Source organism: Prosopis cineraria, unplaced genomic scaffold (assembly GCF_029017545.1).
Source record: "Prosopis cineraria cultivar Desert tree isolate PC_DT_omini unplaced genomic scaffold, ASM2901754v1 PC14, whole genome shotgun sequence".
NCBI classification, from domain to species: domain Eukaryota; kingdom Viridiplantae; phylum Streptophyta; class Magnoliopsida; order Fabales; family Fabaceae; genus Prosopis; species Prosopis cineraria.
Genome location: NW_026555345.1, coordinates 22,350,415 through 22,370,931, shown reverse-complemented (window position 1 = coordinate 22,370,931; position 20,517 = coordinate 22,350,415). Strand labels below are relative to the sequence as shown.

Genomic DNA, 20,517 nt, shown 5'->3' with positions numbered 1-20,517 from the left:
CTGTAAGAAAAGGTTGTTGGTGAGAAATAAGAAACCATTCTAAGGCTTTGCCTTCCTCTGTATTCAACAAACAAAGAAAGAAACCATTCCAATAACAGTCAAATATCTCTTTCTGCAATTTTTTTAGCTCTTAAGAACCGGGTTCACCGTTCACGGCTACCAGAACAGATTGGGGGGGGGGGGGTTGATAGATAAATTACCTTGAGTTTTCCATTAACATGGTACAAGAGTGAAAAGCTAGGAAATTACAACTGTTTTCATGTTTTCCTTTTACCTCGTTATGTATTTATTTACAGGAAATTAATCAGATTGTTAGGTTACATCTATTGCCAAAGTGTGATTCCTTTCGCAGTTAAAGTTGCCCAAAAGGTTGTGCTCTGGTAATAATATATATACATACACATGAATTTATTCCCTTCCAAAAAGAAGATTAAAAAAATAATCAAATCATCCTTTTTTTTTTTTAACATAATGTTACTGACCCAAAAAGCACCCCAAAAAAAAATGATGATAATCCGACCAAACCTCACTAATTTGGAAAAAATTCATTTCATCTCTTATTCTCAAGAGGCTCAACAGAGCTCCCTTGGAAACTTGTAATGTTATTTTCATCTTCAGTAGATTTTCTTGGGGTACTCCCTTGCTTGATTTGGCCTCCCTGGATGATCAAAAAACAGATTGTTGATTCCACAATTTATACCAGCCGCAGACTTGTAAATAGAAATTAATTAGGGTCAGATGAGAAAGAATGTAATGCTGAATTATTTGTTAATACTTTGAGTTGTTTCAGCTAAAAGAATGAATACGATTCCCAGCTTTGAGCCACTGTGACAGGGAAGAATGAAACAGAAAAAGGGGGTAGAAAACAGAATTAACCTCCTGGATCTTATTCATCGGTCAATTTTCCTTCCACATTTATCAATACTAAGTTATTAACAACCAAGTCATGTTATAAAATCAATAAGACTAGCTCAAATGATAAGAGGATGGAATGGGATGTGAGTATAGATCTAGGTTTTAGCCTTGCCGATGTACCCAAAAAAAAAAAAAAAGTAATAATTATAACGACTAATAGCTAACTTTATGCTAATTTGCCAAACAAAGTACAATAGAGAAGAAACACATGGACACCATTAAAAATTTAAAAGAAATCACTTACTGCTCCCTTCAGGGCAGTCAATCTCCGGATAGATGGACAGCGTGCCATTGAGGAAGCAGCAGCTGCGGCAGCTACACGTATTCTGGACAATAAAATTTCCATAGCTTTATTGTAACAAATCATAAAGCATTTAATTCAGAGTTTTCAGCAGTTTATTACATCTTTGTGACACTTAAAGTTTGAGCTCTTTATTACCTCTTGTGCACATCAACATATTCATCCGTTTCATCTACAATCTCTTCCTGCATTGTTGGATTATAGTCAGTCTTTTGGGAGGAAAAGGGATGACAACACGAGGATATGAAAGAAAAGAAATGAGAACGATCTGTGAATTACCTGCAGAAGTTCCTCAAATACATCTTCCAGTGTGATAATACCTATCACTTCATGTTCAACATCCATTGAAAATAGATCATTTGTTGGGGCCTTACTCGAAGAAGTTTGATTGATATAGGAAGGATTTGAATGGTGGTCAATGTCTACAACAACACTTTCTGACTTCTGCTTCATTAGCAAAGGAGTGGTCAGCTGTGAATCCCCAACATTACTCTTGTCTTCTTCATTTATCTGCCCCTCAACTGTTGCTGGAGTCATCTTGCCTTTTCCTTGAACTTTTATAACAGCAGCCATATGACTGCTACCTTTTTGGAATTCATTCAGTATATCATAAAGAGGCATATCTGATGGAACTCTGTAAATACATTTACACACAAACTCGTGATATTTCACAATTATTTTCCTAGAAAAGGGAATAACGAGAAATTTATGCTGAAAAGCACACCGTGGAACTCTTCGGATGGAAACAGCACTAACAGGGGTGTCTGTTTCTGGTCTAACAGTGAGAAGACTTTTGACCTAATTTATAAACAAATTCAGCAGGGCAAGAGAGAATCCAAAAAGTAACAGGAGGGAAAGAAAGAAAATTAAGTCAAAATCTGCAACATGCGACACTCGCCAGCAGAAGCCCAATGATATTCTTCGGATGTCCAGAGTAGACTGGAACTCGGCTGTGTCCACGAGCAAGAATTTTTCCCATTACCTCCCTGCTAGTTTAGACGGCACCATAAGAATTTCGATAATGAATATAACTAAGAGACAAATAGAATTTGAACACATATACATTTTGGAAGGAAGAAACTCTGCTCCATATATCAGTGATGTTTTGACATGCCAGCTTTGTGAGAATGGCTTCAGATATTTTCCACATGTTCCAGTACAAGGTGCAGTTGAAAATATCGTGCCAGAAACAAAACAATCCTTAAAGAGGAAGCAATGATGCCTCTTCAAAATGATGGGGAAAAACTTTTCTGAAAAATACATTTGAATTTCATATTTACAAAATACAAAAACCACCTCCTATAATCCGTGAACAAAAACGTTGCTCTGCTGCCAACTAATGAGTGTCAGTCTTTTGTGGTCATTAATTATTCTTGGCAGGCTATTTGGTCATCCGTCATACACAATTTAAGCCTTTTGGGTTTGGATTTCACGAGATAAAAACTCAGAGGTAGAAGCGAACAAGAAACTTACCAGTCTAACTTTGAATTAACATCCAAGGAAAATGTTGACTCAATGGGAGTCATGGCCTCGAGAGCAGTCTGTTTATAGACAAAAACCAACTTCAAAGTCCTGCTGCAGAGACTATCAAGTTTTACAAATTCTATTGAATTGATAATATAATGATACAACAATTCTGAGATTGACACAAGAAGTTGCAGATTAATTAAGGTGCTCAGGGCTTACCTTTTCAGTCAAATCTAGAGCTCCACTGATAATTGTTGTCTCATCATGCGTGAGTTCACCCCCTTTCCCTGCCTAAAGAACAAAATTCAACATTTATACATTTATCTTTCAGATTTACATCAGTAATATTTGGGCAGCTTCAACAATATTGACTTATTGGCTCCTTATTAGAATTTGATTGATGGAGATAGTGTTTCTTGCCTTACCTCCTGACTGTGGATGGAGACAAGAGCTTTTAACTGGGCACGCCTAAATAAAGCCTGATTATGTCCCAATAAGAAATCCAGGATCTGAAATATATGTCAGTGAGAGAGAAAAACCATTTGGGGCGTGATTAAAATAAAATTCATTGTTCTTATCGTGAGAGTAAGAGGAGCTCTTCCCTCCCAGGGAAGGGAGAAAACTGTAAAGGAGTTTTCTCCATAGTGTTTATATCGGATATAGATATCAACATGAAGTGAGAAGAGTGGAACATATAACTTTGAGTCCGATTAAGAGAGGTAGAGGAAGGCCTAAGAGAACACTCTTGGAAGTTGTTGAACGCGATCTCTTAATTAATAATATTCCTAAAAGCTTGATAAACGATAGAGCACAATGGCGTCTTGCAATCCATGTAGCTGACCCCACCTAGTGGGATAAAGGTTTATTGTTGCTGTTGTTGTTGTATAGATATCAACATGAAGCAAAATTATGAAAGACCTTAACTTGTATGCATATGATGGATCTTCATGACATATTTGCATCTTCAGGTTTCATGACAATATGTTGAGACTATGTAGTTACATTACACTGCCACATTAATTATCCAAAAGACTGGTTCTTTAATATCTTAAGGAAAAATCACCTTTCCAATGGGATAAGCGATGGGATAACAGATTATCATTAAAATTCGCACAAGCCATATGACATTTGCACCGACAGCAAGACCATATCGAGTACAGATTGCTTGTGGGATAACCTGAAATCAAAGAGCCAAGGTTGGTAGCAAATGAAAAAAGTAAGTGGGGAAAAAAAACTTTACAATTCATTTAGTGGAAACATTAAAGTTAAACCACAAAATCATGAAAGATGACAGGATCACATACCTCTCCAAAAACCAGAACAAAGGTGACTGAGAGTATGATAGCAACGTATTCATTAAATATTCTATCTAGGTATATTGGAAGGGCCTGCAGATTACAGGTGTCAAAGCTTTCACGTGCTTAAAAATTAGGTAGAATATATACATCAGAAATAAATGCACAATAAATTACTCAGCAATACCTATCTGACATCTGTAAAGCAAATTCAAGCATTAAAGCAGCCGAAAATCTATGCTATTTTCAAACATTATTTTGCAAACGCCCAACTCAATGTGATCATGTAAACCGTTCCTAAACTTACTATTCTTTCAAGAGCCAAGAAGTCAATAACTATTTGCATTAAAAGCAAAGACCTGTCGATATCAATCGAATTATATGCCGTAACAAAGAAACACAGATCTAAATCATGAGCACAATAAATTGCGCAAGACAGATGCTAAACTGCCGAGTTCTAATATCATTTCATGCTTAACAACCTCTCCAAACATCTAAAACACGGGCCATCATGAAACCATAACACTGTAATCGAATTACCTCCATGGCGGCAGCATTGCAAAGCAGCAGAGTTACAAGAAGCTGGTGTTGTTTTTGAACCACCGGAAGTATCGTGGCTAAGTATATTGAAAGGAAAGACAATACAAGAAAATCAACAAATTTTTACATTGCATTGATCTGGACAATCATAAAATTTGAAAGAGAAACCATATTGAAAAGGAAAAAAAAAAAACACACCAAGCATTGGAAGCAAATGACCGACCTGCTTGCATTTTCTCAGTGGGAGTACCGCTGCGTTGAAGAATCTCGAGGTCAACGACGCTGAGACACATAAGACCGAGGGTGAGGCCGGACATGATGCCGGCGAAGAGAACGAGAAAACAGGAGAAACCGGCGTAGATGAACCACCAGAGGGATCCAAAGGATATGGATTTGGCGTCGTGCTCAATTACCGCATTCATCACATGCATCGTGTCGTTCGTTTGTTGGATTGTCTTCTTCTTCTTCGTCGTCTTGATCTCGAGGGCTGTGAGGAGAAGTTAGAGAAGCATGTGTGGTGATTGGCTTTGGATTAGCGGCACCATAATTACAGGAACAGAACAGGAAGCAAGGGGTGGGATCATGTTTCGCATCGATCAAACACGTCGCATCACATTACTCTCATCGTTACGTACGGAGAGCCTTATGGACTGTTGTTGCCAATCCGCCTCAAATTCGGACTTTTTGTTTACTTCTCCAATCCAAAAATATAAGCAGTTTCAAGTTTGTTCGAAGAAAAATTTTAATATTAATAAAATTCTTATTCTTATAAAAATATATATTATTATTTTTAGTTTCAATCATAAAAGCACCTCATGATAATTGAAAAATAATTTTATGCAAAAAATTAGATTAACAAATACAAAAAATAAAATGGTAATAAAAATTTATATATATTAAATTGTTTATATTTTAAATTAAAATTATCTAAGAGAAAACATTAATATTTTAAATCAAATGAAGTATATCATATACTCTAACTTTTTAAATGTATGCTTCTTCCGGTATTACTGTGCAAAATTTTTTTAGTTTTATTTTTACTAGATTCTAAATAAAAAGTTCAATTTATAAGTATTTTTTAGAGATTCAATATCTCAAAATATATGATACTTTGACAAAAATAAGTGTTTATTAATGATATCTTTTTAATATTACTCTTATTATATATTCTCTCTCTTTAATATTCTTTCACTATTAAATAAAAGGAAATTTTTAAAAGTTTATAATATTTTTATTTTGAAAAAACAATATTATAAAATGTATTTAATAAACTACATTAGTATATGTAATTTTATTTAAAAGTATCTTATAAATTGAGATTGAGGTAGTAATAATTACTCTTCTGATCTTATTTATAAAGTAGAGAGAGTATTTATTTTTATCATATTTATAAGACATCTCAATAATTATTTTGTCTATTTTTATCTTTTTACTCCTATTAAATGTTGTTAAAGCTATTAGATACTAGAGTATTTTGTTTTTTTAAAAAATATATATTTAACATAAGTAAAATTGAAAACTTACTTAATTTTTATACACTTTAATAAATTTTAAGGTTTTCCTTAATTATGATATAAATGGTAGAAGTGATTTATGAATAGGATTAAGAGAGTATTTTTTAAAATATTATCTCTCATTAATTGGATCCAATTGTAATTTTTAGATATATTTCATCATGGTCATTAATTTTAATGAAAAGTAAACTGAAAAGTTCAATATTTCCTCTGTTCAAATTTATAAAATAAATTTAAATCAAATTACGTAATAGAGACATTGATATATGATAAAATCCAATTCTATGAATTGGGAATTCTTAAAAATTGTACTTATAACATAACAAACACACTATTTATCCCTCATTTGGTTTAGTATGATGAAAATAATTTTAATAAAAATAAAAATGAATATGAAAATGAAAATGAATACGAGATTTAAAAATATGTTTGCTATGTCTTTGAAATCTTAGCATAATTTTTATCAAAAATACATATTCATAATATTGAAAGATCAAAATACTCTTACTAAAAAAGCCCTATTTGACCAACACAACTAACCTTATCCATATTACTTTTGAAAGAACCACCACCGGAACAAGAATCTATATTCAACAATCAACTATCAACAAAATATGCTATTGAAGCAACAAATCAAGATCCAACAACTAAGAAACTGAAGACAAAGATCGAGAGGGAGAGGGAGATCCAAATTCAACACTTCACTTTGCAACAATCAAGAAATCAAAGAGGAAGACAGAGAGGGAGAGGAAAATCATGAGGGAGATCCAGATTCAACATTTTCTCTACAACAATCAAGAAATCGAAGATGAAGATCCTATAAAATCTCACTCCACTAAACACAATTAACTAATATAACTCATGGTAATCAAAGGATTAACTCAAAGAGTGATTACCAAGGTTTAATTCAAAAGCAAGAGATCTCAAGTTTTTCATAATCACAAAGAGTTTAAAACGATTAAGATCTCTTGTATCAGAGTAACAATAAATTACAGAAGCATGAGATATCTCAGAGGAGAGAAAGAAATTGAAAACAAGTGAAAAACAATTTTTGTAATGTGTAACAGAGCAATATGTTGTGGCTCGTGCATGCTGCGCCGTGGTGTGTTACTTTTTATGCCACGCACCATAGCTCAAGCGCCATGCGCTGTGGCATGTTGCACGTAAAAATCTACAGTTTTTGTTTTCATTTGACATCAAAATCAATAAACTTTTAATGTATCCCAATTCTCCATCTGACGTTTGAATGACGTGATATAAGTGTCTACAGAAAGATTTTTATATGAACTAGCTAATGACATAAGTTTCACTTCCAAAATAAGTTACACTAGGAAGTTAGATATCCAAAAACATTTTAATCACTTTTCACAGCTTTTACACAAAAAGGTGTCCAAAACCCTTAACAAGTGTCAAGAGCCTTTTCTAACACCTAGATCATGTTTATTAAACTTAAGACTACTAGTATAACACGTCACATGCACTTAAACAATTGTAGAACAAAATTTTACTCCTCAACCCCTTTTTACCAAAAATAATGGGGGAGGCAATTTTCTATTGCATTGCACCCAAATCAATCAAAACATGTTCAAATTTTTATTTTTATACTTGCATGAGTATGTTGGCCCTATTAACATATATATATCTCAACATACACAAATACTCAAGGCCTAAAATACAAATAAGACATTTGCAGTAATAAAATAGTGCAAGTATGATGCCATGCAACCTAAAATTGGCAAATTATATGCTATTACACAAAATAAATCTAAGCTAGAGGCATATAATAGGAATGTGCTAATTTCTAGCCTCTTGAGTCTTCTCCCTCTCAGCACCAAAGCTAGAGCTTAAAAAGTGTTAAATGAAAGGGGTGAGTCTAGCCACTCAATAATCAAAGTAGAACCTACTTTATGTAGTTATATATCAGTTATAAACTAAGTACACACATATGAAACTAAGAACTCAAAACATACTCAGACACATCATAACTCATCATTACTCATCTTGTAACATCTTTATCTCATTTACACTAGATGCATTATCACATTACTCTTAAATATGTGACCATGACTCATTATTCACGCGACTTGCCACAACTCAACACGTGTAACATGTCATATATTTACATTGGTAATGATCAACCAACCTTATAGCCTCCTTATTTTCTCAGACTGAAATTATAGGCTATAATATTGAATAGGGTTCCATCCGTATAACTGGACTACCCAAGCTCACCAATCGTGAGGTATAACCTGGCCAAATATCACGTGACTCACTCTCAAACCACGGCTTTCTCCATTCTCGAATCTTTAGGGTGTCTCATACCCTAGGCTATTCTCCTCATTAAACTAGTGGAGAAAGTTATGTTCTAGTCCCTCGACAAACTATGGGACAATCTTTTGATAAATTATGAGACAAGGCTATATCCCTATACATCGGAGGGTAGCCTAAATATTATATAAATTTTTCTCTACTCCCAATCCCTAGGTGAACTCTAGCCCACTAATTATGCCATAAACAATGCTCACTTGTTTTCACATTCTCATTCATTCATTAACACCATAATCACATTAGGCTCATGACCATGCACTACCCAAGTGAGCATAGTTTCTCATTTTCAATTATGACACATAAACACCTCACTTTTAACCTCTTATATTCCTCTTTAACTTATTCATCATCAATCACTCATTTGTAACACATTGAAAAAGAAATATTTTTCAAGCACCACATTTACCACTTCGAAACTTATTTTGAAACTACTTTCTCATGTTTAATACACATCACATGATTTACACAAACACTAAATTTCAATGCATGTAACCCAATTTCACAAGACATAGTTCTCATAATACACACAATTTACATTATAATTAACATATAACTATTTAAAGCAGGGTTTATCTGGTTACCTCTAACTTTTGAGAGGTTAAAAGTTTACCCCTCAATGTTTTAGCTTCGAAGCTCGAATTTCCAAGCCAAATGGGTGACCAAGAGCTCAATCTACAATTTATCAAATTAAATTTCATTAATATTGCCCTCATCATTTACATTTGTTACATTTCAGCCTACCCATAGGGTTTATTATCTATCTAACATCATATAGCTTCATTAAATATCCACATTGCCATTAATACCTCAATAACCATAATAATGATATATTTAATAAAGCTTATCATCCAAAAAACACTAAAATCATTAATACTGGATTTAAATACTTTAAACAACTCTCATTAACTTTATTTGAGTCAATAGGTTCGGGCCCATATTCTATATGGACTGAAATCATCATCCTTATCCAACCTTAACTCAAATCTTTAAGAAAATAGAAGAGGAAAGGAGCAAAAGGTTTTAGGAGTCTTACTTTAGATGATTTAGAGCTTCCAACCTTCTCAAATCCTTCCCTAGATAGTGCCCTAGCAAAGAAATTATGAGTTTCCTCTGTTTCCTTTCTCTTCCTTTCTATTTTTTGCATTAGAATGCAACTTAATTTTGTAGAATTTGCACCGTGACATGTAATACAGAGAAGGTAGCTCTCGCCTAATGGCCTTGTGCATCGCGGCACACTGTGTACGCATCGTGACATGTGGCACAAAGGCCTTTTGACTTGTTTTTCTCCACTTTTTAGTCCTCTAGTGACCTAATTTTACTTTGGACTTATATTATACCTGAAATTTTAATTAAAAACACTTATTATTCTCCTTTAACCATGCATCACATCAACCTACTTAATTATCCTTATTAATTTTAGTAAATTAGGGAATTAAAAATTAAGATGTTATAACTTTCCCCTCCTTTTAAGAATTTTATTCCCAAAATTCATTTAATCTTGTAAAGTTAGTAAATCATACCTCATTGAAACAAGTGAGGGTACTGTTGTTTCATCTTCTCCTCAGTTTTCCATGTAGCATCACTAAAAGTCATCCTTTTCCATATGACTTTCACAAGCCAAATTGTCTTGTTTCTCAACTGTTTCTCTTTACTATCGACAATTTTCTTTGGCTCAACCCAATATGTTAAATTCTCACATAACTCTACATCCTTGGGCTCAATCACATGTGAAGGGTTGAGTTGGTATTTCTTCAATTGAGACACGTGGAATGCATCATGCACACCTGACAAGTAAAGAGGTAAGGCAATCCAATATGCCAAAGGCCCAATTCTTTCAAGATTTTTGAATGGCCCAATAAAATTGGAAGTCAACTTCTTTGCACAAATTGACCTCCTAATTCTAGTCATAGATATGATCTTCTTAGTGGTTTGATCCATCAAATCAGGACCCATTATGCTTCTCTCACTCAACTCAGTCCAATAAAGTAGCGATCGATACTTCCTATCGTACAAGGCCTCATATAAAGCCATTTGAATGCTCGCATGGAAACTATTGTTATAAGAGAATTCTACCAAAGGTAGGTGCTTATCCCAACTACCACTCCACTCGATGGCACAAACATGTAGCATATCTTCTAGAGTCTGGATGGTCCTCTCGGTTTGACTATCAATCTAAGGGTGATAGGCTGTACTAAACTTTAATTTCGTACCAATGGCCTCGCGTAATGCTTTTCAAAAGTTCGATGTGAACCTGGGATCATGATTTGAAACAATCTCTCTCGGCACCCCATGTAATCTCACAATCTCTTGAATATAGACCTCTCTACAAGCTTTTTTAGAGTATAATTAGCTCTAACAACTAGGAAATGGGTAGACTTAGTCAATTTGTCCATAATTACCTAGGTAGCATTATGACTTGCTTGGGTACGTGGCAATCCCATAACAAAATTCATGGAAACATAATCCCATTTTTACATAGGAATCTCTAACAGTTGTAGCAATCCTAAGGATCTTTGGTGTTCAATCTTCACCTTCTGACAAGTCAGACATTGGGATACATACTCTATCACATTCCTCTTCATATCAGGCCACCACTACTGACTCTTCATGTCTTAATACATTTTAGTGACTCCCGGATGAATGTTGAACTTACTTTGGTGAGCTTCGGCCAGAATAGTCTCTTTAATTTCCTTACTATCTAGTACACAAACTCTATCTCTATACACCACAAGCTTGTCATTGTTGAACCAAAAGTCCTTAGCCTTTTTTGCCTCAATCTCATCTCTAATCCCCAGTAGATACTTATCTTCAAGCTGTACTTTTCTCAAGTCTTTCTAAAATTCATTAGTAATTACCATCGTATTCAAGTTGTACATGGTGAAATCTGGACTGTTCTGGTGTTCACTAGAGAAATCTTCTAATAGCTTGTACTCATGGATCATCAACCACGTAACATATATGGTCTTGCAACTCAAAGCATAGGCCATTACATTGGCTTTTCCTAGATGGTAGTTCAACTTAAAGTTGTAATCTTTTAAAAATTTCATCCATCTTCGCTGTCACATATTCAACTCCTTCTGGTCAATTAAGTACTTGAGGCTCTTATAGTCACTGAATACCTCAAGCTGTGAACCATAAAGATAGTGCCTTTATATTTCCAAGGCAAATAAAACCACTGTTAACTCAAGGTCATGAGTTGGATAACTCTCCTCGTGCAATCTTAGATGTCTCAATGTGTAAGCCACAACTCTATCATCTTGCATTAACACACAACCCAGTCCCTTAAGTGAAGCATCAGTGTAGACCACATATGGCCATTTGGTATCTAAAATAAGTCAATACTGGTGCTGTAGTTAACTTTCCTTTCAAAGTCTGAAATGCGTTTTCACACTTCTCTGTCTAGATAAATGGTTGATACTTCTTCGTTAGCTTCGTCAAAGCAAAAACAATCTGAGAGAACCCTTAGATGAATCTCTGGTAATAGCTTGCTAAACCCAAGAAACTTCTTATCTTGGTTACCGATGTTGGTCTCTCCTACTGTAGTACTGCATTAACCTTACGTAGGTCTACTGCTATCCAGTTAGCAGAAATGATGTGACCTAGAAATTTTACTTCTCATAGCCAAAATTCACACTTGCTCAATTTGGCATAAAACTTGTGCTCTTTTAACACTTGCAGCACTATTCTCAAATGTCTTGCATCTTCTTCCTCATCTTTTGAGGAGTTAGATGTTCAAAAATGTAAGGCAATACCTTAAAAAATGAATTTGGTTTTTATAACGCATGGAGTTTGAGTCTACTTATAAAGAAATATGAATGTATATTTATGTTTTGTTATGAAATTTTAAAAGAATGTTTTAATAAATACTCCATCCATTCAAAAATGTAAGATATCTTTTGAGAAGTTAGATGTTCAAAAATGTAAGGTATTTTTAGTCTTTTGAGGTGTAATCATTGCTTATTTTTTTAAAAGTGGCCCTATTAATGAATGACTTTATATTTATTGTAGTTTGTTTAATATGAATAAATATAAAAAGATGGGGTCAATTTAAAAGTAGATAACTACTTTATTGAGAGGTGAGATTCGGTTAAAATGCTTTATATTTTTAAACGGATAAAGTAAATGTAACATCCCAATTTAAATTTTAATAGTTAATTTAGATTAATAGAAATTTTAAAAAATATTTAGAGATAAGTAAATTAGTAGGAGATGATTATTAAATCTAACTTAGGATATAATTCTAAATTAAAATTTTTAAAAAATATTAATTAAAAAAATTAATTAATTAAATTATTATTATTATTATTAAAAAAAGAGAAAAGAAGAAAAGGTATGAGAAAGAGGAAAAGAAGAAGAAGAAGAAGAAGAAGAGAAGCACTTTTGGCATCCCGCGTGCTGCAATCATTACGTATATATAATAATAAAAAAAGAATGAAGAGAGAGGAAAGAAGAAATAATAAAAAAAATGTGGGATCCACTGAATTTTTATAAAAACTCACATGTTTCCTTCGTTTCTTCATTCTTTCCTTCGTGCGTGAGCTGAGGTAAAGTGAGCGTGAGTCGCCAGTGCGGGAGATTTGAGTTTTTAAGATAAGAGTTTTTAATAGGATATTTAGGATGTGATTTCAAGTTTTTCAAGACTAAATAGGTGTTCTAAAATTTTCTTTTCTTAGTCATCCTTCTTCTTTGGTTTCTGATTTTATGGTGGTAGAAAATTTAGAATTTGAAAGAGGGATGAATTTATGTTGAATAAATATAGTTTTTGAGGTTGTTAGTAGTATAATAAATGTTCTAGAGTATAAATTTATTGATGATCTTTGAATTATGGCTTATGAAACAAATTCTAAACTAGATCTGAAAATATATGTTGATTCTAAACTAGAGACTTAATTTTTAATTTTTGAGTATTTTAGGTGTGAATTTATAAAATAAAAAGAAAATTTTGATAATAGAAATTAGTTTAAAAGCTGATTTTTAGATTATTAATGTTTATTGATGACTAAAAGAGGAGTTAAAAATTTTACTTAATAGTATTGACTCTAGATTTGTATTAAGATTGAGATTAAGAATTATGTTATATTTTTAATTCTATTATTAGAATTATTTTATTAGTTTCAAAAATTGAAACTAATATTTATAAATAATATGTTATTTGTAGATTGTATTATTGGTGAAGATTGTGGTGGGAGAGAAATTATAAGGAATAATTTATTGAAAAAGCCACGAGGTAACTATGCTTTTAATTTGTGATTAGTGTTACTTCATGTTAATTGGGTGATTATTGAAAAAATTATGAATTTTGTAATATTGTATAATTGTGCAATATTATTATAAATTTGTTTGATTATTGTGGGAGGTGTTGGGAGACTTGCTATTATTGTTGTATTTATGTGTCACGTGGTACGCCCCTATTGGAGCTCAATAGGTGGCTTGAAAGGGCTCGGGCTAATCTACCTTTAGCCGGATAATTTAGCACCGAGTGAGGGCTACGGCTCGAGGTTAATGGAGGGATATAAGGATGGTTATTTGTGTGTATTGTAATATTTCTTATATTTGTTGAAATTATATTATTTTTAATTCTCACTTAATAAGCACACACTTAACTGTTTGTATATACTATCATAAATTGGCTATGGTTACTGGGACTTTTGAGACTCATTATGTGGTTAACAATTTTTAGGAGAAGAACCACGAGTGACACGTGGAGGAGTCCCAAAGGCTTAGTGGCATAGATCCACTGTCTCTTTTAGGTATTTGATTTATGATTTATAATGTGTTATATTGCCAATATTAAGACTTTTTGTTTATTGACAATTATATGAATATATAAATGTAATGTAATCATGCCTTTCAAACTATTTCGATTTTTGGTACACTTTGGATGACTGTAATTTTAATATTTGGTTTACTTTGGATTGGTTAAAATGGTATGATTATGAGGCCAAATAACTGGCTTGTGTTGAAAATTTACTAAATTAGTTATTTTACTTGTTGGGAGTATAAGAATGGACAAATGTGATTTAGTTTACTTGTTGGGAGCATAAGGATGGACAAATGTGATACAGTCTAATGGCATGTGAGAGGTAAAAATTTAGCTGAAATGTTGTATTGTGCGAGTTGAAGCCAATTATAAAATATTTTTATATTAAAATTATTGATATAAAATGTGTTGGGTGGCTGTAACCCAACTATGATTGAGTTAAATTATTTTTAAAAAAATTTTAGTGTGTTACAAATCTTGGTATCAGAGCTACATGTTTCAGATTCTTATAAATTATGAAATTGTTATACATTAACCTAGTTTATTGGCAATATACATTATTAAATCATAATGCTTCTCCATTATTTTTCTTGTCTTGAGATTAGTGTTGACTTAATTATGTGACTTCCATCCTTTAGGAGGGGAGAGATGGTGTCCAAAACTAGAAGAGGTGGCGAAATTGTCGGTGATTCTATAGAGCCAATAGGAAATGACATACCTTCATTACCACAACCGGAGCCCACACAGCAACAAATGGGGCAGGGCAAGCCCATACAGCCACAACCAAGGCAGGGTGAGCCAACCATGAGACAAATGATGAATCTACTGCAAAATCTTAGTAACTATATGAAGAGGCAAGAAGAAGAGTTGGCCGCTTTAAGACAATATAAGGAGAATGCCAACCGAGAGGGAAATGGCCAATAAGAAAGAAGCCGTACCAAGATATACAATGTGAGCCAATTTGCTGATGAAGGCTCACCTTCCTATTCTCAACATAAGACTAGTTCGAAGAATATGAGTCTCCACTCTGATCAACAGACATCAACGATCACAAAGATCTGGAGTGCTTTTCGCAAGTTTAATCCTCCTACTTTCGATGGAAATCTTAAGCCAGCGGTGGTTGAAGAATAGATAGATCAATTGGAGAGTATTTTTCATATGGTTGTGTGCACTTCTAATCAAAAGGTGTAGGTGGCAATATTCCTATTACAGAAGAGTGCTAAGAAGTGGTGGGAAACATCAGGACCGAAGGATGATTCCTTTCTTACTTGGGAAGATTTTAAAGCCATATTGTTTAAGAATTATTTTCCTACTGCACTGAAAGCAGAAAAGGAGGCTGAGTTTCATGCATTCCGCCAGGGTGATTTAGATGAGGATGAATTTATTGAACAATTCTTAGAATTATCTAAATACTCCACTTACCTCCAAAAACATGAAGACACGGAGTGGATGACTGAATGATTACTAGAGAAAGCGAGGCCTGATTTAAGGGAACAGTTAGCCCCTTTTAAGATCAAGACATTCTGTGAGATGTGCAATAAGCTTCGAATAGTCTCTCAGAGGAAGAGAGAGGCTAGATTAGAAGCTGATAGAGAGAGGAGGAAAGAATCTCATGGGAAGCCCCCTATCCACACTAGACCCATTAGTGGAGTAGAGAAGAGGAGCAACCAAGTTTTTGGAGGCTTTAAAAATCAGAAGAAGAAGGGCTACTACCATAAGGGCCAGAGCTACAGAGGAAATCAGAGTGGGAGTCAAGGGTCCTACAAGAGCCCAGCTACCTCTACTCCTACTTCTGGTACTGCTAGTAATCAAGCATGCAGTAAGTGTGGAAAGTTTGATTCTGGTAATTGTTGGGTTTGTTACATCTGCCAGAAACCTAGTCATATTACTCGATTCTACTATCAAAATCAGAATAGAGGTAATGATCAGAGACCTATAGTGCCAGCACAAGTGTATGCCCTCTCTGGGCCGCAGGCTGCTAACAACCCTAATGCTATCCGAGGTATAATCTGAATCCTTGATAATGATGTTTCTGCTTTATTTGATTTGGGTGCTACACACTCTTTTGTGTCTGATGAATGTATGAAAAGATGTAAATTGCCTGTGTGTACCTTACCTTTTGATGTGAAGATTTCTACTCCTGTTGGTTTAACTGTAAGGCCTACTAAAGCATGTCTAAATGTAGAGGTTGAGTATGAGGGTCGAAAGACCACCATTGACCTCATTTGTTTGTCTTTGTCTAGGATTGATGTTATTGTGGGGATGGATTAGTTGTCTGTAAATGGAGCTGTACTTGATTGTCAAAAAAAGAGTGCGTCACTCTCAGCTCTTACTGTAACCCCTATAGAGTCCTAAAGTCCTATATTGTTGTTTGTCGCTCAAGTAGAACAATGCATAAGAAAGGGCTGTCAAGCTTTTATGATTTTCTTCTCAATCAAGGTAGAGATTGAAGAAGGTGTAGATCAGATTCTACTAGTGAGAGAATTCCCTGACGTCTTTCCTACTGAAGTGATCGGTTTACCTCCAGAACGAGAGGTTGAGTTCTCGATTGAACTCGTACTTGGTACGGGCCCTATTTCTAAGGCACCCTATAGGATGTCCCCGTCAGAGTTAGCTGAGTTGAAGAGATAAATTGAAGAGTTGTTAGAGAAGGGGTTTATCAGACCGAGTGTATCGCCATGGGGGTCACCGGTACTGTTTGTGAAAAAGAAAGATGGAAGCCTTAGATTGTGTATTGATTATAGACAATTGAATAAGGTAACCATCAAGAACAAGTACCCCTTACCTCGAATTGATGATTTGTTAGACCAATTAGTCAATTCAGCGGTGTTTTCTAAGATTGATCTAAGATCAGGGTATCATCAATTGAGGGTTAAAGCATAGGATATCCCTAAAACTGCTTTTAGGACTAGATATGGGCACTACGAGTTTCTAGTGATGCCGTTCGGGTTAATAATTGCCCCAGCTGTCTTCATGGATTATATAAATCGAATCTTCAGGCCTTATCTCGATGAATTTGTTGTAGTCTTTATTGATGACATACTTATTTATTCTCGGGATGAGGTGGACCATGCTAGACATCTTAAAATTATTTTGGAGGTATTAGGAGAGCACAAGCTCTATGCTAAGTTGAGCAAATGTGATTTTTGGCTTAAAGAAGTTAAGTTCTTAGGCCATGTTGTTTCAGAAGAAGGGGTAGCGGTGGACCCCAGTAAGATAGATGCAGTGATGAAATGGGAACAACCTCGAAGTGTGACAGAGATTAGGAGTTTCTTGGGTCTTACAGGCTACTATTGTCATTTCATTAAGGGTTTTTCACAAATTGCAATGCCCTTGACTAAGTTGACCAGGAAAGATGCTCCAGTTATTTGGACGAACGAGTGTGAAGTTGCCTTTCAGGAGCTAAAAAAGAGGTTGACCACTACACCGGTGCTCACCTTACCTGTTCCAACTACTCCTTATACCTTATATACTGATGCTTCTAAGAAAGGTTTAGGTTGTGTATTAATGCAAGAGGATCGAGTAGTGGCTTATGCCTCTCGACAATTGAGGCCTCATGAGGAAAATTACCCTACTCATGACTTGGAGCTTACTGCTCTGGTATTTGGCTTGAAGATTTGGAGGCACTATCTTTATGGTTCTTCCTTTGAAGTCTTCAGTGATCATAAAAGTTTAAAATATTTGTTTGATCAAGAGGAACTCAACATGAGACAGCGCAGATGGATTGAGTTTTTGAAGGATTATGACTTTGAGTTGAAGTATCATCCAGGAAAAGCTAATGTAGTCACCGACGCTCTGAGCAGGAAGCTTGTACATACTGCTCACATGATGGTCAGAGAACATGAATTATGGAGTAGTTTCCATGCAGTAAATATAGAAGTAGTCGAAAATTGTTTGGCTACTCTACACATTACTGAATTTGAGAATAATTTTTAGGAAGAAATCAGAATTGTACAGCAAAAGGACAATCATTTGAATAAGATTAGGGTAGAGATTGGGGCTGGAAAGGCTGAATATTTTGATGTGACCGATGATGATGTCGTAAGATATAAAGGTAAAGTGTGTGTGCCTAATGATGCTCGATTGAAAAATATCCTACTTAAGGAGGCTCATCAGAGTAGATATACCATTCACCCAGGAGCAACTAAGATATATCATGACTTAAGACGTGGTTGGTGGTGGCCAAGGATGAAGAGAGATGTAACTGAACATGTAAATCGTTGTTTGACTTGTCAGAAAGTCAAAATTGAGCATCAGAAACCAGCCGAAATGCTACAGTCTCTTGATTTTCCAGAGTTAAAATGAGACAGCATTTCTATGGACTTCATTACAGGATTGCCTAAAACATCTTCTGGTCATGACACTATATGGGTAATCGTAGATCGACTTACCAAATCAGCTCATTTTCTTGCTACCAATATCACGTATTCTCTTAAAAAATTAATTGAAATCTACATAAGAGAAGTGGTGAGATTGCATGGAGTGCCGATAAATATCATATATGATCGTGATCCGAGGTTCACATAAAACTTTTAGAAGTCATTACAGGAAGCCATGGGTACTCGTCTGAGTTTTAACACCGCTTACCACCCCCAGACTGATGGGCAGACAGAACGAACCATACAGACTCTTGAAGATATGTTGAGGGCTTGTGCCATTGAGCTTAGGGGTAATTGGAATAGTCACTTGCCATTAGCTAAATTTGCCTATAATAATAGTTTTCATTCTAGCATTCAGATGGCACCTTATGAGGCATTGTATGGAAGAAAATGTAGATCGCACTGTGTTAGACAGAATTAAGTGAGAGAATTATTTTGGGGCTAGACATTGTTGATGAGACTACCTAAAAGATTGCTTTAATCAAGCAAAAATTACTCACAGCTCAAAGTAGACAAAAGAGTTATGCGGATAAGAGGAGAAGACCGCTTGAGTTTGAAGTAGGTGACCATGTATTTTTAAAAATCTCTCCGGTAACTGGTGTTGAAAGAGCTATTAAGGCTAAAAAGTTGACACCAAGGTTTATAGGGCCTTTTGAGATCTCAAAATGAGTTGGACCAGTAGCGTACCAAGTAGCATTACCACCCCAAATTGCTGGTATACACAATATATTTCATGTGTCGCAACTAAAGAAGTATCAACCAGATCTGTCCTATATAATTGAACCCGAGGAGATTGAACTCAGGGAGAATTTGACATTCAGAGCTGAACCAGAAAGGATTGTAGATTACAAGGACAAGCAATTAAGAAACAAGACCATTAGATTGGTTAAAGTAATCTAGAAGGGCACAACTCCAGGTAATACTACATGGGAGATCGAGGACAGTATGTGACGTGATTATCCTCATCTTTTTGATTAAGTAAGTAGTTAATAGTTACTAACTTCAAATTTTGAGGACAAAATTTTTAAAAGGAGGGGAGAATTGTAACATCTCAATTTAAATTTTAATAGTTAATTTAGATTAATAGAAATTTTAAAAAATATTTAGAGATAAGTAACTTAGTAGGAGATGATTATTAAATCTAACTTAGGATATAATTCTAAATTAAAATTTTAAAAAAATATAAATTAAAAAAATTAATTAATTAAATTATTATTATTATTATTAAAAAAAAGAGAAAGGAAGAAAAGGTATGAGAAAGAGAAAGAAGAAGAAGAAGAAGAGAAGAAGAAGAAGAAGAAGAAGAAGAAGAAGAGAAGCACTTTCGGCGTCCCGCGTGCTGCAATCATTACGTATATATAATAATAATAATAAAAAAAGAATGAAGAGAGAGGAAAGAAGAAATAATAAAAAATATGAGACCCACTGAATTTTTATAAAAACTCACCTGTTTCTTTCATTTCTTCATTCTTTCCTTCGCGCGTAAGTTGAGGCAGAGTGAGCGTGAGTCGCCGGTGCGGGAGATCTGAGTTTTTAAGGTAAGAGTTTTTAATAGGATATTTAGGATGTGATTTCAAGTTTTTTAAGATTAAATAAGTGTTCTAAAATTTTTTTCTTAGTCATCCTTCTTCTTTGGTTTCTGATTTTATGGTGATAGAAAATTTAAGATTTGAAAGAGGGATGAATTTATGTTGAATAAATATGATTTTTGAGGTTGTTAGTAGTATAATAAATGTTCTAGAGTATAAATTTGTTAATGATCTTTGAATTTGTGGCTTATGGAACAAATTCTAAACTAGATCTGAAAATATATGTTGATTTATTGAGGTGTAGATGATTATTTGGGATGAGAAATGAATTATTATGGCTATAGGATTATGATTCTAAGCTAGAGACTCAATTTTTAATTTTTGAATATTTTAGGTGCGAATTTATAAAATAAAAAAAATTTTGATAATAGAAATTAGTTTATAAGCTGATTTTTAGATTATTAATGTTTATTGATGACTAAAAGAGG

The 20,517-nt window shown here is 34.3% G+C and overlaps 1 protein-coding gene across 3 annotated transcripts; it reads right to left on the bottom strand.

Moving 5' to 3' along the window:
* Positions 1-279: 279 nt before the first annotated feature.
* LOC129291968 (DUF21 domain-containing protein At4g14240-like) lies at positions 280-5,181 on the bottom strand. 3 transcript variants are annotated; one of them, XM_054929457.1, is made up of 13 exons: positions 4,742-5,181; positions 4,519-4,595; positions 3,988-4,071; positions 3,747-3,860; positions 3,109-3,192; positions 2,903-2,974; positions 2,690-2,757; positions 2,115-2,202; positions 1,941-2,014; positions 1,496-1,850; positions 1,355-1,401; positions 1,160-1,241; positions 285-658 (listed from the first exon to the last, which is right to left on the bottom strand). In XM_054929457.1, exons 1-13 carry the CDS (start codon positions 4,947-4,949, stop codon positions 551-553), a joined length of 1,461 nt encoding a protein of 486 aa, XP_054785432.1. In that variant the 5' UTR covers positions 4,950-5,181; the 3' UTR covers positions 285-550. The 3 variants fall into 3 exon arrangements, with proteins under 3 accessions (XP_054785431.1, XP_054785430.1, XP_054785432.1); XM_054929456.1 differs by having other exon boundaries at positions 280-710; positions 1,496-2,014; XM_054929455.1 differs by having other exon boundaries at positions 284-658; positions 1,496-2,014.
* Positions 5,182-20,517: the final 15,336 nt, after the last annotated feature.